Source organism: Diabrotica virgifera, chromosome 1, assembly GCF_917563875.1.
Source record: "Diabrotica virgifera virgifera chromosome 1, PGI_DIABVI_V3a".
In the NCBI taxonomy this organism is placed as follows: Eukaryota; Metazoa; Arthropoda; class Insecta; order Coleoptera; family Chrysomelidae; genus Diabrotica; species Diabrotica virgifera.
Genome location: NC_065443.1, coordinates 218725557 through 218753212, shown reverse-complemented (window position 1 = coordinate 218753212; position 27656 = coordinate 218725557). Strand labels below are relative to the sequence as shown.

The 27656-nt window shown below is 32.0% G+C and overlaps 1 protein-coding gene and 1 long non-coding RNA gene across 2 annotated transcripts in view; one reads left to right on the top strand and one right to left on the bottom strand.

The window, feature by feature from the left end:
• LOC114330024 (guanylate cyclase 32E) overlaps positions 1-27656 on the bottom strand; it is a 965459-nt gene that overhangs the window by 415579 nt on the left and 522224 nt on the right. The window contains exon 5 of the mRNA XM_050647412.1: positions 3592-3741. Coding sequence (XP_050503369.1) covers positions 3592-3741 — 150 coding nt within the window. The remainder of the gene's footprint in view (positions 1-3591; positions 3742-27656) is intronic.
• The window catches only part of LOC126882481 (uncharacterized), a 170587-nt gene that overhangs the window by 60781 nt on the left and 82150 nt on the right, over positions 1-27656 (top strand). The gene's annotated exons all lie outside the window — the stretch shown is intronic.

The window sequence follows — 27656 nt, the reverse complement described above, 5'->3', positions numbered from 1 at the left end:
TTAAAAAAACCGAAAACCGGTTTTTGAAAAAACCGGTTTTTTTGGTCGGTTATAACCGCCAGGTTAAACCGTAAGCAAAAAAACCGGTATAACCGAAAACCGATGTTTTGTCAAAAACCGCCATCCCTAGTAATAAGACTGACGGCGTTTGCCTTGTTGTCCATCGAAACGAAAAAATTTTTGACTTTAACGAGAACGTGATGGAAAGGTTAGTGTTCCATAAAAACTGAAGGATTGAGCTTCATTTTAAGAAAAAGGCTTTTGGTAAGTACCTAATTCTTTTTTCATTCTTTAATCACCGTCCCTGTACAAAATTTTAGCCAGGCGCTACTGACAAGAAGTATGAAAAATACGGCAAGTGGGTAATAGCAGCGGTAAAAAAGTGTAAAACCGTGGAATTTCGAGGACCAACACCAATTTTAATGCAAATTTTGACTCAAACTCTGTTAACCCTCTTCTTTAAAATATATCCTATGCCGAACTGCGCTTTTGCCCTGGGGGTGAAAACAAACCCATCTAGGGGATAAAATTTTTTAATCAAAATAACTATGCAAATCGAGAGAGTGACCAATTCTGAGGAAATTTTGTTCTATTAGATTTTTTTGCAAAATTTACACTTTCCAAGTTATTTGCGATTGGAACTATGCATTTTTCATTGAAGAAACTCACGTTTTATAACAGTTTTCCATGAATAACTTAAAACAATTTAATTTTATAAAAAAAAATTATTAAAAACAAAATTATGGCTATTAAAAAAAAACAAAAAAAAAACAAAAAAAACAAAGAAATTCGCGTCAAAGGGATCTGGATAAACCCAATAACGACTGAGTTATTGCTCTTTAAAGGATGGTTATTTTCGAAGAACCTCGAAATGCAGAACCTTCAATCTTAAATAACTCTAAGGTGCTGCAATTTTTTGGGAAGACTTAACAGACGTATTTCAAAGTTCATTAAAATATACTTCAAATAAGCTCTGAAAAATTTTGTATATTAGCACTGACTGACTTATGACAAAAATAAAGTAGCTCTCTGCTTTTTTCTTTTTGAAATGTAAAAATTAAACCCTCGTCGTTACAATCCTAATAAAAACGAATAGGTTTCTACCTGAAATTAAATTTATTTAGGTATAATTATTACGATCCATGTGATTCGACCGGTTTGGAATGCTTAGTTTAGAAAAAATAGTTAATTAAATCGAAAATGATATTATTATAATTTAAAAAAAGTGAATTTTTCTTAAATAAACCTAAAAGTATTCATGATACAAAAACAAACAATAAGTCAAAATTTTCAGTAAGAGAAATTCTACAATTAATATTTAAAACCTTGATTATTAAAACATATAAAAACTAATACTTTTTTCATTGATGTTGTTCTGAAGCTATTTCCTTGTGGCATTTTTATGATTAATTATATTTATATGGGAAATAAGCCACAATTAAAATGAAAAAATCATTTTATTAACGTTTCGACGCCCAAATCGGGTGCTCTTGTCAAAATACAAAATATTACTATATTTTAGTAATATTATATTATATTAATATTTTGTATTTTGACAACGGCACCCGATTTGGGCGTCGAAACGTTAATAAAATTATTTTTTCATTTTAATTGTGGCTTATTTCCCATATAAATATAATTAGTTTTTTCATATTATGAATACTTTTATACTTATTTAGGAAAAATGCACTTTTTTAATTTTAAAAATGTCATTTTCGATTTAATCAACTATTTTTTCTAAACTAAGCATTCCAAACCGGTCAAATCACTTGGATCGTATCAATTATACCTAAATAACGTTAATTTCAAGTGGGAAGCTACCTCTATTAGTATTGTAACGACAAGGGTTTAATTTTTACATTTAAAAAAGAAAAATGCAAAGACCGAATTATTTTCGTCATTAGTCAATCAGTTCTTATGCAAAAAACTTTTATCAGAGCTTGTTTGAAAGATTTTTTAATGAACTTTAAAAGATTTCTCTTAAGTTTTCCCAAAAAAATTGTACTACATTCGAGTTATTTCAGATTAAATGTTCTCAAGTTCAATGTTCTTTGGAAATAACCCTTTAAAGAGTAATAACTCAGTCGTTATTATGTTTAAATAGGTCTTTTAGACGCGAGTCTCTTTGTTTTTTTATTAGCTTTAATTTTGTTTTTAATGATTTTTTCTATAAAATTAATTTTTTTTAAGTTATTCATGAAAAGCAGCTATAAAACGTGAGTATTTTCAATGAAAAATGCATAGTTTCGATCGCAAATAACTTGGAAAGTGTCAATAATGCAAAAAAAATTTAACGTAAATAGTTTTAACTTTACTGTAAATTTTAAAGTAATTTAAAAAAAAATATAACAAAATTTACTCAGAATTAGTCACTCTATCGATTTCCGTAGTTATTTTGATTAAAAAAATTTCATCCCCTAGATAGGGTCAGACAGTCTAGATGGTTTGCAAAGAATAATGTCGCGCATATCAGATATAAGTAGAGAATACGGACTTGATCTCAATACGAAAAAAACAAAGTACATGGTAGTCAGTAAGCGCGAAATATTAAATACACAGCGTTTGGTTAACCAACAACTAATTGACAGGGTCGACAGCTACACATACCTTGGTACCAACATAAACAGTCAGTGGGACCACTCAAGTGAAATAAAACAACGCATAGGAAAAGCGAGATCAGCGTTCATAATGATGAAGTCTCTTTTCAGAAGCCACGATTTACCTCTTGCTATCAAAATCTCTATCATCAGATGCTATGTATTTTCTACGTTATTATACGGAGTAGAGGCCTGGACACTTTCCGATGCTTCTTTGAGAGAACTCGAGGCATTCGAAAAATGTGGTGTTACAGGCGCATTTTGAGAATTTTTTGGGTGGATCCTGTTACTAATGTTGAGGTTCTACGTAGAATAGGCAAGGAATGCGAGATTATTAACACAATCAAAGAGCGCAAACTAGAATATCTGTGCCATGTTATGAGGAATGAACAGAGATATGGCTTGTTGCAACTCATTCTTCAAGGCAAGGTATTTGGAAAGAGAGGACCAGGGAGAAGAAGAATATCTTGGCTTTAAAACCTGAGAAAGTGGTTTAATACATAGACAACCGGACTATTCAGAATAGCAACAAGCAAAGTTAGGATAGCCATGCTGATCGCCAACATCCGGAACGGATAGGCACCTTAAGAAGAAGAAGATGGGGTCGTTTTCAGCCCCAGGGCAAAAGCGCAGCAAAAGATGTTCGGCATAGGGTAGATTTTGACAAACGTTATAATTACTATCTAAATCCAAATTTTCAAGGAAATCGACCTTGGTTCTCAAAATTCCACGAGAAAATGGCTGTTGATTGGACTATAGTTTTCTAATTAAAAAATTACACGATTGAAAGGGTTAGGTCTCTATTTATTAAATTATTAAATAAAATAGTTAACACTACTATCCACGTCATATCACTACTAATAACACTGGGATGTATAGAAAGCCAAATACTTTGTAACCGGTTCTCCAATTATCCCAATAAACATTATCTTTCAAATTACCGAAACGTTTTATCTGGGTTATTTAAGCGGAATGGTTTAGACGTAAAACTTACCTCTGCGAATCAACTTTATCCGTCTGTTGGGATCGTATATCTCATCATCAACGGAAATGACAACGTAGTCTCCGGTCTCCAGAAGTTTTCTTCTCTGGAGGCATTTGACGAAATCGATCAGGGCGATGTGTTCGCCGACGAAAACGTACACTGAAACAAAAAATACCTTTTGGTAAGTTTTGAATAAAATGGCTAAACTGTTAACAATATATTTCGCTATATAATATTAAGGTAGTTCTAAAAACGTCTTCCACTGCAGATGGAAACTGTTATTTGTTATATATAAATATGTTATACAGTGTGTCTGCGTAACTTGGAACCATATGGGAACGTTTTTATTACCAATTTTACGAAAAAAAGTTATTCTTCATAAAGTACTCTCCATGGTCTAAGACCTGAGGTTCTATCTTCAGATATCAAATTTTATTAACAGTATACGAGGTATGTCAAAAAATATGAATTTTGCTAAAGAGGAAAGTACCTTTTTATTTTACAATATCGAAAATAGTTATTAAGAAAAGTTGTTGGAAATAAAAATTATGTTATAATATGCAATAATATTCTTCTAATTGAAAAAAAAAGTTTTTTATTTTTTTTTTCAAATTACGCGAACCCCACTTTATTTTTATTAAAATAACTCAGTTATTATTTACGAAAAAAGTGATTCTTTATAAAATGGTCTACATAGTCTAACAACTAAGATGCAATTATAAGATATTAAATTTTATCAATGTTATACGGAGTATGTCAAAAAGTACGAATTTCGCTCAGGAGTAAAATAACTTTATTTTTCACAATATTGAAAATTGTTATTTTAAGTTGTTTGTAATTTTAAACTCTGTTTCAATATGCGACTACATCCTTCTAATTGAAAAATAAGGTTTCTTTACTCTTGAGCGAAATTCATATTTTATGATATAGAACATACCTCGTATAAAATTAATAAAAATTTGATATCTTATAACTGAATCTTAGTTGTAAGACTATGCAGACCTTTTTTTAAACAATAACTTTTTTCGCAAAAGTAATAATAACGAAGTTATGGTAATAAAAATAATTTTGGGTATCCGCAATTTGAAAAAAAAAATTCAAAAAACTTTTTTTCAATTAGAAGAATATTATTGCATATTATAACATAATTTTTAATTCCAAACAACTTTTTTTAATAACAATTTTCGATATTGTGAAATATAAAGGTAATTTCCTCTTGAGCGAAATTCATATTTTTTGACATACCTCGTATATTTCTCTCTCTTGTCGTTTCCCCATTACTAAGGATCGTGATTTCTTCCGGATCGTGATCGTGAATATTCCTAACAATGTTTCTCCATATACCTCGTATACTGTTGATAAAATTTGACGTCTGATGATTGAATTATAGGTTTTAGAATATGCAGATCACTTTATGTAGAATAACATTTTTCGTAAAATTAATAATAAAAAAAATGCCATATGGTTCCAAGTTACGCAGATACACTGTATATATATTATGTTACATATTATGGTGTTAAAACACACAAGCTCATGTCTTATGTTGGGTTAACATAGGGCGTATTATGATTCCGTAGTTCTTTCTTTTAAATTTTTTTCTTAAAATCCATTTTAAAAGTTTTCATCCATATCTCTAGCTTGTCCTTATGGTCTTCCTATTAGACCTTATTTCGATGTTTATAATCCTGTCTATGTTTTTTCCTGTCTATGTTATATTTTTTCTGTTGTAAACCATTTTATCCTTAACCTTAGAATTAAAGATCTTCAAAAAAAAAGAGAGGGAACAGTTTATTGAAAAAAGAAGCGAGATGAAGGTTTAACTAAAAGATAAGTATGAATAGATTGTTATTTAGATGATGAAGAAATACTGTTTTCATACCTGCACTGGAGATCACGCGACTGAACAACACCCAAAAAAGGTGATCACATTTTATGGTGCCTGGTGTAGTGTCTTCCCACTACACTACACCGTACACAATAATTCACCAAAATGTACTTAGAGGAGGAATTTCATGTTAGAATAATGCATCAATGTACTTAGACTACAGGCGAGAGAAATGTAAAAATAGGCATCTTAAGGCCGTTCCTCGCGATTCTGGGCATATCTAAATTTCAATGTAAAAGTTTAAATAAAATAACTCTAAAACTATGGCATATATTGAAATAATTCTTTTTTTATATGAAAGGAATTAAAAAGTTCTAGTGCTCTATTTGTTATTAAATTATTAAATTGTTTAAACAATGTGTGTTTTTTATTTTTTTTTGTTTAAAATTAACGTAGGAAAATTTAAATACAAATACGTCACTAGAGAATTTTTCCCACTTTCCGAATCTGTTTTTGTTTTTAACATAAAGTGTAACACAAAGCACCTATTTTGTTTAAACTTTTTAAAAAATCTCAAAGTTCTGCTAAAATTTATCTCGCTCAGTGATCACAGGCTATCCTTGTTGTCGATATCGAGCAGTCCGCAAGTCGACAGGTACAGAGACCCTCTCAGTAGGGGGTACCTATCTTGTAAATAGATAAAGCTTATTTAGACTTTTGATAAAATTCCCATCTACAGAAACATTACACATAATTCTATGTTATATAATTTTATTTTATCGATCTTACTGATCGTGATACTACTCAAATTCTTATCATATAAATATAATTAGGTATGTGCGTCCATAAAGTAACGCATAAATTCATTATTAGCCAAATAAACCCCCCATTTTTTTCAATTTTTATATAATTTTCAAGTTATATAAATTTTTTTTATAAGAATTGAAACTCCTCTGCTTGCACCTTTTTACCATTTTTTTGTTTACGTGAGAACTATATATTCAATTTTAGATTTTCCATGACTTTTACTCCCAGTCCATGTTTGTTATTGACTCACTGTATATTCTTGCTTGTCTTCTTCTTTTTTTTTGTATAAACATGACTGTCTGTTTTTTAATGTGCCTCCAGTAAGTTGTGGTTCCATCGTTTTCGTGGTCATCCTACTGATCGTCTTCCTATTGGGGAACCATCTCTCGCCGTCCTTACTACTCTATTTGTTGCTATGTGGCTTATGTAGTCATTCCATTCTACTCTTGTGCTTGTCTTCTTCTTCTTCTTTTTGTATAAACATGACTGTCTGTTTTTTCATGTGCCTCCAGTAAGTTGTGGTTCCATCGTTTTCGTGGTCATCCTACTGATCGTCTTCCCATTGGGGAACCATCTCTCGTCGTCCTTACTACTCTATTTGTTGCTATGTGGCTTACGTAGTCATTCTATTCTACTCTTGTGCTTCTTACCCAGTTTTTAATGTTCTCCACCTTACATCTCCGCCGTATATCTATACTTCTAGCTCTGTCCCATAGTTTCTTACCATCGATTTTTCGAAGGGTTTTCATCTCCTCTCTTTTGAGCAATCTTTATGTCTTCTCTGTCTTAGGTCGTGCTTCTGCCGCATATGTCATTACTGGTCTGACGACTGTTTTGTAAATTCTGCCACTATCTACTCCATTCACTTTATCTCCCACTTGTTCTATTATCTGACTCTTCAGCTCTAATTTATATCTGGATTCCGTCTGATATAACCACGCATTTTTCTTTTTTTTTTTGGAAATTAAAATGTTAAATTTTTTGGTGGTTATACTAAATAGATGCAGCATACGTTGTAAATCTGCATCCGTATCGTCTGCATATCACAATATCTTATGTTGGTTTTCTCCCACTTGGTATCCTTTTTTAGTTCTTACTTTTTATTAATATTTCATCCATGATCAGGTTGAATAATAAAGGACTCAGTGAATCCGCCTGTCTTTTCCGATTGCCAGCTTCAATTGGGCCAGTTAGTTTATCTTCTACTTTTACTTTTATTGTGTTGTTCTGGTTGATGTTTTCGATCGTTTTAATTATTCCTAGAAGTACCTCTATTCAGTATAACAAATGGATAACGCCCTTTAATTTTACCATGTTAAATGGCTTATTAAACGAAACATAAATATCCGGTTTGTTGTATTCTAATGATTTCTTTTGAACTTTCCTCATTATAAATATAGCATCTGTTCATGATCTTCCCGACTTAAAACCTTATTGTTCTTCTGCTAATGTTGCAATTCTGTATATTCCATGCTTCTAAATTCATTATCCGTTTTCATTGCCGATTTATTCTATTTATTCGGTACCTTGTTCCGTCCCTTGGTTTGGGCTTATTAGTAAGTACTATTAATTTTTTTGAGTGGTGGATCACCGGTTCTCCACAACCCCTAACCTGAAGGGCCATGTAATTTATCCTCACAGTTTTATTCCCCTAGACTAATTATTGTCATCCATGAAGAGTTCATTCCACCTTTATTTTTGAATATGTTCATCTGCTCCTCTAACCATTGTGACCTATTTGTATTTATCTGTTTTTTGGATATTGACATATTCTTCATCTGTAACCGTAGACAGTGGCTCTTACATATACTATTAACCGAAGTCAGCTGGACCTTGCTTTTTTTTCAAGGTAATTACTTCCCTCTCCTCTCTTTATCCGGATTGGGACTGGCAACATAATTGCTAACCTACTCAGTTCACTCAGTAGTCATGTAGGAAGAGATATGAAATTAATTTTATTAATTATAATCATAGACATAAGTTTGGGTGCATGTCACCTGAAAGGAATGTGTGTATTCTACGGCAGAACCCATAGTGAAAGAACCTACAGTCTCTAGAGCAATCCATAAATTTAAAAATCACAAAGCCAAGAACCGACACTATATTCAAAATGTTTGAAAAATTGAGAAGACATTTTGGTACATGCCTTTCAAGAGCTGATTTGCCAAATTTGAAAAAAAGAGCATTTGACAACCTCCTGTAGAGAGAGTGTTATCATTCCCATACACAAAAAGGGTGATAAAATCGATTGCTCAAACTATACACGTATATCACTTATCAATACAGTAAACAAAGTATTTCCCTAATACTATTGAAACAATCTTATTTCTTTTTTATTTTGTTTTTGTTTATTTATTTAGCGTATGGATTTTTACAGTACGATAAATACACACTTATATACCTATATGCAAATACTAAAGTAGGATGAATGATCTCAAAATATATCGCTTTACATCATTTTGTTAAAGTTTTTATTTAAAAATTTACAATCATAATCACGTTAATCCTTTCATTGTGTAGGTCCGAACCTTTCACTCCAGGGGGTGTATTGTATAATAGAATTTTTGAACTGGGGTTGAGGAAACATCAGATTGACGTAAAGAGTATTACTTCATGAATAGATTTTGTTTTGTATTGAAAGAAATTTTTGAAATAGAGATATTTTACAGTTACATTATTCAAGGATGGGCAGTAAAATTATCAAAGCCGAGTTGTTTTTTGAATTTTTCAAACCAAAAATGCAGTCCCTGTATACCATATCCACTAGCAGGTACAGACGATAAAACTAAAATAAAAGAAACGTTTGATAAACATCGTACTAATAAAAAAGCTGACAACGCTTTAAATGCAGATAATCAGACGGCGATCACTGATAAGTCCGTTTATACTGCTGTTTTTGATTTTTTACAGATATCCTAGTAATACCCAATCTGCTGTGAATGACTTTTATTACAAGAGTAAAGTTAACACCACACCTTGTTTCACAATTTATTATACGGGAAATCACAAAAGTTATTGTTCTGTCTGGCACCGAACCCGACGAAATAAGCAGTTGCCAGTTGCATTTTGTTTTTATATTTTGTTTTTTATTTTAATAAAAAATTAAATGGAGTCAAAAAGGTTATTTTTCTACGAGCGTGCAAAAATGTCTACTTTCGCGCACGCATTTTAGTTTAGAAAGTTTCACTTTTCCGCACGCGTGTTACTTTTCCGCACGCGGTTTTTACTTTTCCGCACGCGTGTTAATTTGGATATGTTAATATGGCCTTAAAGTAATTATAATACATGCAATAAACTAATATTTAGATATTATTTACTAATTTGTTTCAAATATATCTTATTGTGTTCCTGTTTTAATGAAATTAACGCGACAATTCGATGAAATAAAATTATTTTGACATAATATTCGAAAGTCAAATCGGTAGACAATAACAGTCGTTTTGAATCATCGTCATGGAAACCAAGATCGTCGTCATGCTAACTAATTATATTGAAAGTTTGGTTTTGACAACCTTGTCAAAGAATTAATTTGTGTATGTATTTTCATATTAATTAAATTAATTGATTAATATTTGGTAATTTTTTAAAGACTCTTAGAAAAAATATTGTTCCTAACTCTTGCAGAAAGTCTATTTTCCGCACTCGACTGCTTGCCGAACTCCCGCTTCGCGTCGTTCGGCAAACTGCAGTCGCGTGCGGAAAAGAATGACTTTCTGCACTTGTTAGGAAAATAACTATTTTTATTCTGATAACTTTGTCGAAAAACCATACATGAATCACCTGTTAGTGTTAATTCAGTATAAATCGTTAAGTTGATATAAAATTAATACGAAATTTTATCACCTTTAAAAAATCTGATGGTAAAGGTACGTTTTTTTACTGCTATTAAACACACTATTTTGCTTGCTTGCTATGATATAATAGGCCTGTCGCTGAGTTGCAGACTTTCTGACATTTTCTGAACCTTAGTCTAGTCGCAAAATATTGGGTCCCGTGGACACTTTTAGTTCGTCGCGATTTGATGGAGGTATTATAGGTTTTTTGGGTCGCTGAATCCAATGGAAGTACTCTGGAAGGCCAAATGTGGTGCGTTTAATTGTTATTAACAAATTATGGTAAAATTAGGTGTTTTTCAGGAATTATTAGGAGCACTGTAAATAAGTTGATGGTGTTAACGTCTTCTCTGGTGTATTTTTGGTCGCTGAATTGAATGCGACTAGTTGCAATTACTCAAAATATGTTTTTATTTGGTAAATAACAAAATAATTGTTTATTCGCCAAAATATTTGTAGTCTTTTTCATAGTATTTTTATACGCTAAATCGATTGTCACTAGTCGTGATAGCTTAAACCACGTTCCGACTTTGTTATTAATAAATTATTGCAAAAATAACGGTTTATAGTACGTTTGCTCACGGTTTTTGCCCTAAATTTTAAAAAACCAAATGGAATGGTATGAAATTTGGCATGCAAGTAGCTACTATGTCAAGCAAAACAAGAGATATTGTGACGATGTGTGCTTTTACCCTGGGGGTGAGTTTCACCCCGTTTCGTGGGCGAAAGAAGAATCCTTTAAAATAACGTAAAACAACGTTTATTCTATACAGTTTTTTCACTAAGTCAATACTTTTCGAGTTATTTCCGAGTGAATATGTTTATTTTTCAACAAAACAAACAAATAACTCGAAAAGTATTGTCAGTGAAAGAACTGTATAAAACAAAAGTTGCTTAGAATAGAATTTTAAAGGTTTCTTTTTTCATCCCCGAAAAGGGGTGAAATTCACCCCCAAAATAAAAGCAGACATCGGCACAATATCACTTGTTTTGTTTGACATGTTAGATACGTTTATGCCAAATTTCATGTCAATCCAAGTGTTTTTTTTTTATTTAAAGGAAAAGCCGTGAGTGTACGTACTTATAAACCGTTATTTTTGCAATAATTTATTAATAACAAAGTCAGAACGTGGTTTAAGTTATTACGACTAGCAGCAATCGATTTAGCGTAAAAAATACTATGAAAAAGCCTACAAACTTGCTGTAGATAGCGCATTTCAAGCTTTTCGGCGAATCAACTATTATTTTGTTATTAACAAAATAAGAACATATTTTGAGTAATCGCGACTAGCCGTATTCGATTCAGCGACCAAAAATACACCAAAGAAGACCTTAACACTATCAATTTATTTACAGGGCTTCTAATTATTCCTAAAATACACCTACTTTTACAATAACTTGTTAATAATAATTAAACGCGCCACATTTGGGCATCCAGACCACTTCCATTGGATTCAGTCACCCAAAAAACCTATAATACCACCATCAAATCGCGGCGAACTAAAAGTGTTCACGGGACCCCCTATGTTGCGACTAGACTAATATAGAACTAGCTGTTTGTGATTTTCATAACCAGTATTGCAAAATATCAAACCTAACTTCACAACTTACTTGACACACAAATTTCCATCCCATCGATTTCCGATAAACGATCCAATAAACACATTATAGATAACACGTTTGCCCTCAGATCTTATGCAGGTGCTACCTCTGCAAAATTACCTTCCCCCTCCCCCCATACCTTCTCGTAACCAAGCGATCATCATTGTCATCTCTGCCGAAAACTATACTTTTTGATTAGAATAAAGCAATACAATAGGTAGTATTGTTGCTCCCACATCTTTCAACCCGCAAGTTGACAATTTTCTAAGCACTCATTAAAACATTACAAATAATTCAAGTTTTATTCCTATACGCAGACTTATTTCACATACTAAAAGACATTAATTTCTAATGTAATTAAAAATCGATTCCATTCCTGGCCTTATAATCAAAAACTCACTCCAGTGATGGCTAGATGAGAGCTTATTATTAACAATAATAAATACTTATATTAAATTTGAAATGGACACTGGGTCAGAGGTAAATAAGGTCGTCAGAAGCTTTAAGTAAGGGGATTAAAAAATGTAGTACAAAGTTAGAACTTTCTAGAATTAAAAATTATATACGATCAAAAAATGTTAGAAAAATTACACTATCTATAGATTGTACAATATTTGATGTTTTATAGTTTAGAGTTAGAAGTAGAAATTCAAAGAGGACTCACACAAGGATGCCTGTTGTCACCACAGTTATTTAATGTGTATTTTAAACTAATATTTCAGTGGAAACTATGGGAAATAACAGAGAACTGAAGGTGTAAAGATTGGACGGGGCATCATAACATAAGACTTGTAGACGATACTGCAATCGTGGCAAAGAATATAGACGATTGACAAATTCTTCTGGAAATCAACAGAGAAAGAAAAAATATGGAACTAATAATGAATATGATTCCAATATACCTCAAGCACTGTGGGCTCTCGTGCCTATTGCGAGGCAACAAGTTTTCGAAAAATTGTTATTTCCAATAATTTATTCTCACTATCTTCTGATATTTATACTGATTTCTTTAACGATTTTAACTTCCAATCGTATAGTAAAATTTTTCATCACTTGTTTAATTCTGTCCAATCAGATAATTATTGCAGCGGGAATAATCTACGGTACATTATTAAAGTGGGAATAATTTCAAGTAGATTGTTTCTGTTTAATTGTTACCAGTTTCCTAGTTTTAACAAATGTCACATTTAAGAAAATATCCATAATAAACTTTTAGTTCTGCATCTAATGTCACATTTTCACGAGGAGAACACAAATCGGCCATTTTAAGCGATCGAGTTTACTTTGGTAAGATTATTTCATGAATAAAACTGTATTTATAAATTACATTAACTAATATTTTATTAATATCTTCCTCTAAATATTTTTTCCTCATTCCTATTTGAGAAGTCAACAATTTAACATCGCTGCTATATACTAATAGTATTTTTATAAAAACTAGTTAGTTAATGTGTTATGGTTATTAAGGTGATACAGTAGCGATCAACAGGTAGCCAAAACGCGTTCCAAGATTGCGGCTGTAATTTTGAATATTTTTTCGAGGTATTTGGCACACCTATTCGTAATATAATAAAGAATGGCAGTACAGAGCCCAATTTGAAAAATATATTAATATGTGGAAATTACTCTGTAATTAAATACAATATTAAAAAAACGAGCATGTACCGCCATTAAAAAGAACAAAAAAATACACTTTCTTCAAATAAACTTTTTTATCCGATGCCTAGATTTTGTGTCATTTTGGAACTACTAATGAAATAAAAAATTTTAGTAGTTCAAAAATGACACAAAATCTAGGCATCGGATAAAAAAGTTTATTTGAAAAAAGTGTATTTTTTTGTTCTTCTCAATGGCGGTACAGGCTCGTTTTTTAATATTGTATTTAATTACAGAGTAATTTCCACATATCAATATATTTTTCAAATTGGGCTCTGTACCTCCATTCTTTATTATATTACGAAAACGTGTGCCAAATATCTCGAAAAAATATTCAAAATTACAGCCGCAATCTTGGAACGCGTTTTCGCTACCTGTTGATCGCTACTGTTTCCTCTTAACTAAAAATGCTGGTAAGTCGATTTCAATTAACAAAAATTATCGACAACCAAAAAATAAGGCCACTTCCTACTGGCCATACATATTTAATATTTTGATATCCTGAACATTAAAATCAAATTATGGCATCATCATCATCGCAAACAGTTTAACCTAGCTTCGCTGCAGTAACCAAAATCACACCGAAAAAATCTACAACAGCAACATCATGTCCCAGTAGAACTCTGGCCATCGTTATGAACGCTCTTCCAGACGTAGTGCTATTTGATTACATCAAGGCAATTGGTGAAATTGTTACCCCTAAAGAACTAACCTTTGCTTCACGAGTTTCTAACCAGCGTATATGCATCTATCTGCCTTCCTTATTCGTAGTTGATAATATTCTGCAAAATTATCCGACCATTTCTGTTATAAATCAAGCAATATCTATTCGCAGACTTATTACACCTGCAAAGAGGCTACTACTCTCCAACGGGTGACCTTCGATCCCGAATTCACTCATAGAGCAAGCACTTAAAACGAACTTTGATTACAACTTGCTTCTCCTATCTCTTTTATCCAATGGGTTCACCGGAAGACGAATACGCTCACATTTTCAGTTTTCGACGCTCTATCTATATTATACCGGATAAAGAAAACTTTAAGTTAAATATCTCAATTGTAATATCGCATGAAAATAAAAATTATAGAGTCTTCATCACTTCGGATAAACTTGAATGTTTTAATCCGGACACACCCAGGGACGCTGCTAGGGTGCTATGCGCCCTTGTGCAAAATCTGATGAAGCGCCCTCTCAAAAAACAAACACTTTACTTTAGCAGGACAGAAAAAAATGCGTTTTATTATCCAAAATTTTATTAACACAAAACTAAAGAAGGGCAATTAGTTATAAATAATTAATACTTAGTCTAAACTGTTTACAATATTTTGTTATTATAACTATGTATATGGTAGTATATATATGATAATAAATAAAATGACAAGAGGTCCTTAACTCACATTATTTACCTTTTCTAGCTTTTAGAGCTGCAAATTTTTCTACAACGTCACTAATTTCAATGCTTGATAATAAATCATGCTCTATAAAAACAGTTGCTAAATTCGATAATCGTTCTTGAGACATTCTAGACCTTAAGTAATTCTTTATCAATTTTAATTTTGAAAAGCTGCGTTCTGCGGAAGCTACAAATATTGGTAATGTTAGAAAAACTCTTAAGGCTATGGTAACGTTTGGAAAAGTATCTGTCAATGCGTTAGTATTAATGAATTGCAGTATATCTATTGGTGAAATATACTTATTTTCTAAAAAACCTTTCAATGTTTTCAACTCCTCTCCTCAAACAGTAACATAACATCAATATCAGCATCAGTGGGGTTTTTACTGTCGGTGAGTTTGAATTGTAAATTCTTACAGTAATTTAATAATAAATTATCTTCAACAGTTTCCAAGTTATTAATATTAAAAACGTTATCAAATACTTTATGATGCTCTCCAAGGACCTTAAAACGGTCATTAAGTGACCCGAGGGTAGCATCTAGTACAGAAAAAAAGAAGTCCGCCTTAAAATTTATTTTAGGATCAACCGTGGCAGTTTCATCTGCTCCTTCATAGGTGAACATTCGCTTCTTCCTTCGTGTAATTTTAGGAAAATACAAATCTATATCAAATTGATCAGCTAATTCTTTAGCGGAGCTAATTATATTTTCAAATGTTTCATCTGATCTATAATTTTGAATTAAATGAACAAGATTTTTTAAATTAGATAGTTCTTCAGAAATATCAGTTTTTGGATTTTGTAATATCTTACTAACAACGTTAATTTTTGTTAACACATCATACCATATAAATAAAGAACAAATAAATTTGAAAGACATTATCTTTGAAATAAGTGAATTTGCTAATGTTCTGCTATCGATATCTTTTGATTCATCTTCAGCTATCTCTAAAAGAGCGTAATAAATTTCATGAAACTGAACTTTTAGTGGTTTTATCGCTTCTACTCTACTTTCCCAGCGTGTTCCTGATAACGGTTTCAGAGTTAACTGTTTTAAGTGTTTATTTAAAACGTCCCATCTTCTGGTTGAAGCAGAAAAAAAATTGTATAACTCTTGCACTAAATTAAAAAATTCAACTACAGCAAGTGAAGTTTTAACAGCATCGTTAACCACTAGGTTAAGGGAATGAGCTGAGCAGGGAATGTATATAGCCCTAGAATTCAGAGCTAGTATTTTTTGTTGTAGACCATTGTATTTGCATTTCATGTTTGCAGCGTTATCATATCCCTGTCCACGTAAGTCCTTAATATTGAGATCTAATTTTTGCAAGAGGTCCGTAACAAAATTAAAGAGGCCTTCTCCTGTAGTATTTACTACAGGACAAAAACCTAAAAAGTGTTCCTGAATCTTGGTGGTGTTCAGTTTTTGATTGTAATGAACAAATCTAATTATAATGGTCATTTGTTCAGCGTGACTGACGTCAGGAGTAGTGTCTAATATAACAGAAAAGTATTTAGCTCCTTTTGCCATACCTAATATATTTTGTTTTATTGTTTCTGACAAGATGCCGATAATTTCGTTTTGAATTTGGTCTCCCAGATAGTGAGGCATATTTGAAGTCGCAGTCTGCACCCTCCGCAAATGCTCCGCCATCACCGCATCAAATTTAGCAAATGTTTCTATTAATTTTAAAAAATTACCATTATCGTGATCATACAGTTTTTTTTTTGAAGCTCCTCTGAACGTTAAACCTTGCTGAGATAAGTATTGATTAGCATAAATTAACCGTTCAATAACAGAATACCAGTACTTCTTTTCTGAATTGTATAACTTTTGTTCCCGAGCGTCTATTGTAGATTTTTGTACTAAAGCTCTGGTAAGTTGATTACATTTTAGAGAGTTATTTGTATGCCCAGCACTTTTCTCATGAACACTTAAAATGTGTGACATATGTCTCCAGTCTCTGCATCCTTTTTCATTTGTAACCTGATTATTTGAATCACCAAAAAGTTTACAATAGAAACAATAAACTGAATCTAGCAATTTTGAATACAGTAACCACGAGCGATTAACTTTTTCTCCATTTGTCAGAGTTCTGTAGTAATAAGCTACAGAAAAACTTCTACCAAAGCTGTCTTTTGGAAAGTTGAAACTGTTTACCTGTGGTACCCGATTCTGGAGTAAATAATCCCGTTGCCTAATTGATAAATTTACTGGCCACATACCTGGATCCTCCGTTTCTTGCAAAGACGAAAAAGGGTCACTCAGTGATGGAACCGGATTTTCATCTAATTTTGGTAGGTCAGATGTCTTTTCTTTTACCTCTTTGTCTTCATCTTGGAGATCTGTCGTTAATGGAGATGAAAAACTGGTAGACTGTTTTTCTTCTGGGAAGTGTCTACTTGATGAAGATGGGTCCATTTTCTTTCTTTTTTCCACATCTGTGGTCTCATTTTGTTTCAAAAACATATTTAGGGAGCCCGATAGTTTTCTCTGGAGATCTTCCTGTGCTGCTTTCCTTTTTCGATTTTGGGCACCTGACGGTTTTTTAGACATCTGCAAGAAGTAATAATAGAATAGTTTATAGATTACTAAATTACTAAACTATTAGACACGCTGTGTGTATTTATTAATACTTTCTTGCTTTAATAAAAATGCCATACATCCATTTCCTTACAAATTAGGAAAGAATTTTTTTTTATTCTTTAGAGATAACTTGTAATAGAAAATATGTTTTTATATTGTCTGAGAAACATAAAAAATACACATATGACTATATACTATTTTACATTTTTATATTAAATTACATGACTGTGATGAATTGAAAAATACATATTTTCTTGATTTTGTAAAAAGTAGAAACACATTATTTTTATTAACCAAAGCGGAGTAATAGTTATAGTTAATAATTTGTACTTACTTTTGAACTTTCTGTTATTTATTATTTTTGTTCTTAATATCAGGAGGTAGTTATGTAATGAAAACTCGGTAATTATATAACTTTTCGGACCACTTCACATTCACAAAGTCAAGTATTATGTAATGTATTGAAAAAAATATATATATTTCACTAGATTATACGATGTTTATACATGAACTACAAAAGGCATACTGAAACTTGAAACTGGAATATGTCAAAACTGAACTGGAAAGATTACCTGCAAACGTAAAGTTATTGCAAGCCGAACGACTCCGACTATGATTTATTACCCGGTACCGCAAATTCCAAGACTCTAAAATTCTAAAATTGGCCTGCAATTGGCCAAAAAAGGTCTTTGGGCCTGCATAATGGTGATTCTACGAAACTTTTATTGCAGTTTACAGCTTGTCGCGTGGAGACATAATATAGATTATCCCTTTACGATTATGTCTTACTTAATATTGAAATAAACTAGTTATGATAGGGAATCTTGAGGATGGTTTTATGAGGGTGTACCGTGACGAAATATTGCATTGTATTGTATTGTAAAATATTTATTACCTGCAATATAATCTTCCTCTAGATTCCCTACTATACAAGGTATTATTTGAAATTCTTTGAACTGAAAAACTGAAAATGCGCCCCTTTCGTACTATGCGCCTTTGTGCCATGCACAATTTGCACAACGGCTTGCGGCGTCCCTGGACACACCACAGACTCCTGTCGTATCCCTCAAGAAATATCTAGCAATTCCTCTCAAAATACAACTTCTAGCCAAATCACATTTGAACCTCCTTCTACTATCTCATCATTCCTCCTCCCCAAAAGAAGAAATCAATCCAACTAATACTGACTTAAAAATTCCAAATGAACAGTCTCTAATATCAGTGACCTTGCCTTTAAATTCTTGCATCAAAAGAACTCATTCTCCCGACACAAGTCTCGAATTACCAACTCTGTCGGTTAGTGCTAACCCCCCAGACTTAAATCCTATAAATGCTTAATCTATCAACCGCCTTCGCAACTCCTAAATCAGCTCCTAAAAAGAAACTTAAAACTGATGACAAAGAACTTGGTAAAATTACTCCCTCTCCTCAATCAATTATTGAACAATTAATTATTAGTGTTAATCCAGAAAAATTTTCGTTGAGAGCATTACAACTTACTGCCTTCCTGGAAAATTCCTTTGGTGGCAGTGATCCTCTTAAAGAAAACTATCTTTTCACTATTTTACAATGGAATTACGAGGGATATTATCCGCGCCTTGAACACTTACAAAATCTTACATCAATTTACCATCAAGTTTTTATTTATCTACAAGAGACTAATTTTACTAAAAATAATATTCCTCACCCTAAATCCTTTGAAGGATTCCACTTCATTAAGGCGAATTAAACTATTCACTTTAGATGTACACTCTGGATGATTCATCTACAATGAAAGGTATAAACATACTCTTCATCTACATTTCATCCAAGATGCACGTCCAAAGTAAACAGTGAACAAAGTAGAAGGTGTTCCTACTTTTGATGAAATGGTTGGATGATTCTTCCACAATGAACCACTAGTGTAAAGTGTAAACTTGTTTTTTTTTCGGTATTTTTGTCATAAATTTATATTTTAATACCTACGTAAAATGATTTTTCAGTGGAAAGATGAACATATGCATATATTTCTAGATATATATCGTAATCATGAGTGCCTGTGGAATAATAAATCTGAGGACTACCATAAAATAAATATTTTTTGTGAAAATGCAAACCGGTCCCTCTACTAAGAAAGCTATATTTATCTGGATTAAAGACATAAAATCAAAAATAAAAACTATCCACACTCGCTATTATTTTTGAGTTATAGACCAGGGCGCATCTGTTTTGAGATGGACGTTGAGAGGTGACTCAAATTTTTTTGCAGAAATTGCTTGAAAATAACTCAAATAATAATATCTGAGTTATCCTCCCACTCAAAAAGTCCGGAACATTGTTTAAATAATCAAAATGTCAAAATATGGAGGAAAATTCGATTTTTTTAATGGTTTTTTGATTATAACTTTAAAACTATTCATTTCTGAGAAAAGTTGTACTGACATAAAAGTTGCGTAATTAAATTTCCTATAACATAGAATTGGTTAAAAATTTAAAAAATAGTCACCCTTGTTGCAAATTAGCAATAATTGCGAAAAAAACCAAACAAAAACAAGTATTGGCATTTTGCGTTTTTCAGCTATTTATGCTATACTTGGGACCTTCATATTTTACCAGAAAAACTTTATGATATGTTTAAACAACACTATAAATTTCATTAACATCGGTTTAATAGATTTAGCAAAATAAATTTTGCAATCCAGCTTTCGCAAAAAAAATTCATTTTTTTAAAATGTTGCATGACTGAAAATAAAGCAGATAGCAAGTTGATTTTTTTTGCTTGTAGAAGTGTACTGTACCTTTCATTTGCAATTTGCAAAATTAAAATCGGTTATTTACCACGGCGTCAGGAATTTTTTTAAATTAACATTAATTTTTGGTGCTACGCGCAGGACAGCGGTGTTCGATTCACACAAGTTGATTTCCACCAAAATTTCTTCCAATCTTTATTTAATATGTTATTTTCTTACTTTATATTTTGTTGTATTTTAATATTTTAATTCAACAAAAATCAAACTAATTCTATTATTGTTTATGAAATATTGTTTAAATAATTGCGTATGTTTAAAAATAATAAACTGTTATTCTCTAAAGTTAAAATATATGAACAAAGAAAGTTTTTGCTACAAAAGTGTTATTTCAATGGATAGAAGTATGTGTTTTTATTTTGCAATAAACAAATTTATTTACTTATATCGAAATGTAACAAAAATTAAAATGTATTCTTGGAATGCCCAATGTCATTGGAATGCCCAATCAGAGCAAACTATCAGCTGTCCTGCGCATAGCACCAATAATTAATGTTTATTTAAAAAAATTCCTGACGCTGTGGTAGTTAATTGATTTTAATTTTACAAACTGCAAATGAAAGGTACAGTACACTTCTATAAGCAAAGAAAATTCAACTTGCTATCTGCTTTATCTTTAGTCCTGTAACATTTTGAAAAAATGAATTTTTTTTGCGAAAGCTGGATTGCAAACAAAATCTATTGAACTGATCTTAATTAAATTTACAGTATTGTTTTACTGTATCATAAAGTTTTTCTGGGTGAAACATGAAGGTCCTAAGTGTAGCATAAATGGTTGAAAACCGTAAAATGCGAGTACTTGTTTTTGTATGGTTTTTTTCGCAATTATTGCTACTTTGCAACAAGGGTGACTATTTTTTAAATTTTTAACCCATTATATATTGTAGGAAATTTAATTACGCAACTTTTATGTTAGTACAACTATTCTCGGAAATGAATACTTTTAAAGTTATAATCAAAAAACGAAGAAAAAAATCGAATTTTTCTTTAATTTTTTGACATTTTTATTATTTAAACAATGTTCCGGGCCTTTTTGAGAGGGAGGATAACTCAAGTATTATTATTTGAGTTATTTTCAAGCAATTTCTGCAAAAATTTGAGTCACCTCTCAACGTCCAAATGTACTAATATTTTTACAGATGCGCCCTTGTCTATTAGCAAAAATTAGGAAATTAGAAAAGAGTGGAGCAGAAAGCGCTGATGGTTATACTCCTCGTTTATTGTGGTTAAAAGAGGCAAAGTCCCTGATTTTTTTCTCATTTTCGACATTCTTCTTCTTCTTCTATTTATATAGACATTACTCTGTCTGTTTTTCCATGTGCCTCCAGTAAGTTGTCATTCCATCTTTTTCGTGGTCTTCCCACTGATCGTCTTCCTATTGGGGAACCATCTCTCTCCGTCCTTACTACTCTATTTGTTGTCATTAGGCTTATGTGGTCGTTTCATTCTACTCTTCTGCTTCTCACCCATTTATTAATGTTTTCCACCTTGCATCTCCTTCGTATATCTGCACTTCTAGCTCTATCCCACAGCATCTTACCATCGACTTTTGGCAATGTTTTTATCTCTGCTGTTTCTAGCATTATTTTTGTCCTTTCTGTATCAGGTCGTGTTTCTGCCGCGTATGTCATTATTAGTCTGACATTCTTCTAGTAATATTTTAGTTATTAACTCCACGCCAGGACTATTCTCCATTTTGAAAAGACTGTGAAATGAATTCTGTCAGTTAAATTGCTAACCTTTTCAATCTACACTTTCACTATTCATCTATGATCCGCGGTGTACATATAAAGTAAATAAGTCTAAATTCGCCTTTAGGACGAACTGAATCAGAGCTAGCAGGAGGTACATCAATTTTTGCTTCCAGTGAAATCTACTCAACAATGCTACCTTGAACAACAGTCTTGAGGCAATTGCCATAACAACATTTTGTCCTAATAAGCTTACTATCTACTCCATATATATTTCCCCAAATCATCCTTTAAAAGAGGAAGAGCTCCTAGACCTTACATTTCAGCTACCACAGCCGTTTATACTCACAAGAGACTTTAACGCACATAACAGTATGTGGGGTTCTAAATCTATATTTGGTAGTGGAAAAATAGTTGAAAATATCCTTAACTGCACAAACTATGTCTTCTTTACAAAGAATTTAATACTCACTTTAGCATTTCCTCTGGATCATTCTCTGCTCTTGACCTTAGTATCAGTGACCCTAAATCAGCGCCTTTTCTATCCTGGCAAACAGCTGATGATCTCTTTGACAGCAATCATTATCCTATAATAATTTCCAACAATTGTAGTAGAGCTGTATCTTCCACAAGTTATTGGCGCTTAAATAAAGCTAACTGGTCAGAATATTCAAAATCTGTTGATACTCTCTTGCTCGCAAATGAACATCCGACAACCAATGATGTTGACTACTTATTAACGTCAATATCAGAGACAATTCTCTCAGCTGTTAAGATTCACATTGGTAAAACAACATTCTCTTCAAATCATAAGGCAGTTCCTTGGTGGAATTTTGTTGTGAAGAGGCGATTCGTCTATCCAAAAAAAAGCTCTAAACAAGTACCAAAAAAACAGAAGCCTTGAAAATTTAATAAATTACAAAAAATTTAAAGCCACAGCCAAACACATAGTAAAAAAAAGCAAAAAACCATCCTAACAGGATTATGTATGATTAATGAAAATTCCAATCCTAGCCAAATTTGGGAAAAATACGACAAATTCAAGGTCATAAAACTAATAATAAAATTGCTCGTTTATATCAAGTAGTATAGAGATCACTTCACATGAACTTATTCCTAACACCTTTGCTAAACATTTTAAAGATATGTTCGGAAACAAAACTAATCATATTAATATGTCTTATGAAATAAATCCACACGGGAATAATCTGAGAATAATCTTCTAAACATAGTAGACCCTTTAATACTCCTTTCACTATCTACTTAAGCTAATATCAGAAACACCGCAGCTGGGCCCGATGATATTCCTCATGCATTTCTAAAGCACTTGTCTAATTATCGCCTTAAAAACTCCTTACTTTATACAATCTATTATATTATACAATTTATTAAATAGGCAGGGTTTGTTAATTGTGTTTTAGTTTGTTTTTGCATAGATGCTGAAATAGCTATATGGAGATGGTGGTCCAACTCTGAATCAAATGAAAACAAAAACTGCCTTTATCTTTTTCATCTTTACTCAGATTTGAGTAAGTACCTGAAACTGTCTTTCGGTCCTTTTCCTAGACGAAAACAAGGTAAATACGTGGCCTAAGTATCCTTTATTTGCTTTCTTCTATATTCGTCGTCTTTTGTGCTTATATAATGTAAAAGCCGGAGATACGGGATGCAGCCAGAAAGCAGTTTCTTAACGAAAAGTCTTGGATTTAAATTATTGTTTATTATTTTTATTTCAATTATTTTAATTGTATAAAAGTAGTTACCTTTGCATCTGGGGCTTTTCGTCTTCCTCGTATTATGAGAGATGTCGCTGTTTTGCGTCTCAAAAGGTGGATTCATTGCATCGCGATATTTTCCCTTAAATATGCAGGTTTTGTTGATTTTGTTTTAGATTTGTGACTGCATAGCTTCAATGAGGATGCATAGATGCTGAAATAGCTATATGGAGATGGTGGTTCAACTCTGAATCAAATGAAAAAAAAAACTGCCTTTATCTTTATTTTTATACAATCTAATCTGGAGCTCACATAAATTTCCATCTTAATGGAGCAAGTCTATTGTTATACCTATACTCAAGTCAAATCAGCCAACTAGTTTTCCACCACAGACCCAACTCCCTCACATGCACTATGTGCAAATTAATGAAAAAAATGGTCAATAAACGTCTTCTATGGTATTTTGAAAAATACAAGATTACTCCACAGGAACAATCTGGATACTAAAGACAGCGCTCCACAAGGGATAACCTTGTACTACTTCAAACCCTATATATCTAACGCGATTAATAGCAAACAAGATCTGATAGCAACAATCTTCGACATAGAAGGCGCATTTGACACCATCTGAAGAAACGCAATGCTTGACAAACTTTTTCAATGTAACCTCACTATCAACATAATATACGCTTTTATAAAAAACTTCCTAACATCTAGCCCATTCAGGGTTTCTGTCAATAACTTCGTTTCTTCTCCACACATCCAATATGACGAAGTTCCTGAAGGTTGAGTTTTAAGCACATCTTTATTCATTCTTGCGATTAGCCAGTTATGTCACAATATCCCTCCACCTCTCAAATGCTTATTATATGCCGATGACCTAATAATGTTATGCCAGGGTAAATCCAACGCCACTGCTAGTAAAATTCTGCAATTACCAGTAAATGATCTACAAACCAAAGCTGTTTTCCTAGGACTTACTCTCTCCCATTCTAAGTCCAAAGTTGTTAAATTCAGTAGAAGAATCAATTCTTTTAAACCTGAAATCACCGTCAACAACTTTAAATTACCAGTTGTTGATAATTGCGAAATAATAGGGCTAATATTTGATTCAAGATTAACCTGGAAACAACACATTCAGGAAACAAAAGGAGCGTGCCTTAAAAGGGTTAAATATAATTAAAACACTCTCACATTATCATTGGGGTGCGGAAGAAACTACGTTACTAAAAGTTTACAGATCACTAATCCGTTCCAAGCTTGACTACGAATGTTTCATCTATGTCTGCATCTAAGTCAAACCTAAATTCACTAAATACAGTACACAACACGGCTATCCGCCTATGTTTTGAAGCATCATCTCCACTACCAAAATGTCAACACTGCAATACTACTCTTCGAATCAAACATATACTTATTGACTGTCCTTTTTATGTCAAAGTACGCCAACAGCTTGGTATTAGTCCTAACTTCAAAGAGGTCCTCAACAGCACAGACCAAATCAAGAAGGTTATCAAATTCCTCGAGAAGATCAACTGTTAAACAAAATATAATTGTTAGCTGTTTTTTCTTACTTATGTTAAATGTTAACTATACTATTTGTAATTTATAATACCATGTAAACCGTAACTCGTGCTAATGACCATATATGTCACATGCACGTTAATTTAAATAAAAAAAAATTGAATATTTTTTATTATTTAAAACAGAAAGCCGCATCCTGCCAAAGGATATTAGCGACATAACGGTTACAATATGCAGTGATGAGAGTACTAATAATAACCGGTAAAATAGCGCAAAAGAAGGAAAACTTATTAAGTTGTGGGATCAAAAAAAATTAAAATAGTCGAGCTGGGAAATTTACCGATATTAACCTAAAAATTTACATTAAATTGATTGTTTCCCACCTTTACACATATCAGAGGATTATGTCAACTAAAACTGTCACTGTGACAGCGGTAGTTCCCAAACTGGTCTGATACGTCTAAGGGTGGGAGTAAATCAATATAATGTAAATTTTTAGGTTAATATCGCTAAATTTCCCAAATCCACTAGTTTCATTTCTTTTTATCTCACAAGAATACGTTTTCCATCTTTTGTGCTATTTTTCCGGGTATTACCGCGCTCATCACTGTAGGTATACGCTGTGAGCTTCACTGGTGTCGCTCCTAGCGGTTACTAATTCAATTTTCACCGGTAATTTTTAAATTTATTATTTAATTGTTATCGCTTAATATTTACAACGCAAAAAAGTAATTAAATTGTAATCGATTTTTTCTTAAGATTTGCATTTTGACGTTCTATTGATAAAATATGAATTTCTTACTTCGGATACTTTCACAATTATCGTGTAGATGGCGCTAAGATTAACAGATTAATTTATAATTACATATTACGGAACAGTAAAAAAACTTAAATTCAGTATTTAAAACGTAAGTATATTTAAGGTAAAAATATACGCCACAGCTTTGACAAACTAATATTTTTTATAATTAATGTTTTTAATTTTAATTTTGAATTAATCACTTTGACATTTATGTCAAATTTCCGGTAAAGGTTTACAGACTTGTCACTACTGGCGCTCGCGAATTTGTAAATATCCCCTCTACGTACGAGCTCACAGCGTATACAAATATCAGTAATATTTAGTATACATGATTAAATTTTGTACAACATAGATAAATACCCTATTAGTTTTCTGTAATCAAAGTTCTTTCCCAGTAACGTTTGCAAGCTGTTAGGGATGACATATACACTGTGGGCCGAAATAAACGAGTACATTTTTTTTTACTTTTTTTTTAAGGAAATCTTTAATTTGGATGTCTGGGTTAGGCTATTTTTGGACTAATAATACTATACTACCTCCGTAACTTTGGAACCGTTCATTTTAGAAGGACTATGCATAGAGCCTTTTTTATTTAAAATTTAATGTAGAACATTTTTGTATAGAAGGTTGTTCATGCTAAACAGCAGAATTTTAGAAATATTGACGAAAAACGTAAAAAGCTACGACTTTACCGATTCCCCCCCTCCCCCCCCCCCCCCAACCAGACGCTCAAGATGGTGTAACCTTCTTCTGAACATTACTAGGGCAGGGTAATAAGACAAAAATATACCCTGTTCGTGACACTTCAGCAGCCAGGGTACTGAAGCGTTTTTTCGACAGGTAATACCTATAGGAACAAATAATAACTATTTCCTGCATAGGATCTGGCGGCCATTTTTATTTATAAACAATTAACTGTCAAAAAATCGCATTTCCCCTTTTTTTCAAATTAACGGGAAACAGTGAAATTTATGATTTTTTTAGTACAAATATCTTCGAGATTATTTTTATAAATAAAAAATAAAATAAGAAATAAAAAATCTGTGGCTAACGGACTCGCATCCAAGCCATTTTTTCTCTCACACACATACATGGAAAAAGCTTTAAAATGACGTATTACAAAGTTTATTATACTCATTTATTGTTAATATAATTGCGAAAAAAGGTCGGAATTGCAAAAAAATATTTTCTAAAACTGTTGTAAAAATTAGTGTACAGCTTTGAAATTTGTGTCAAATGAGTTCTTTGGTGGTTAATATGTGATAAAAATTTTAAAGCGATTCATTCATTTGTTTAAATTTTATTCAAATTGTTTATCTCAAAGAGCACTTTTTTTGCAATAACATAAGTAAGAAAAAAATGACCTTAGAACCATTCCACAGATGTAAAATGAAAGAGCATGAGCTACATTTTCAACATGATTTAAAAAGTGAATAAAAATGTATTTATTATTAACAAATAATTATGCAAAATATCACCAATTTTTCTTTATAGACTTTTTGAATAACTTTTTCCAAAAAAAAAACTTCTTTACCCTGTTTTAAGTGCACAACTAACAAGTGATGTTATCTATATCATAATTGATAAAAAATTGTAATAAATTTGTATAATTTCTTATATAACAAAATAAAAATTTTATAAGGAAAGATTTACGATAATTTTGCATAATTATATATTACTAAAATGCATTTTGTATTGACTTTTTTTAAACCAAGTTGAAAATATAGCTCATGCTCTTCCATTTGACACCTGTGGAGCGGCTCTAACGTCATTTTCTTCTGACTTATGTTATTGCAAAAAACTGCTCTCTGGGATAAACAATTTGAATAAAATTTAAACAATTGACTGAATA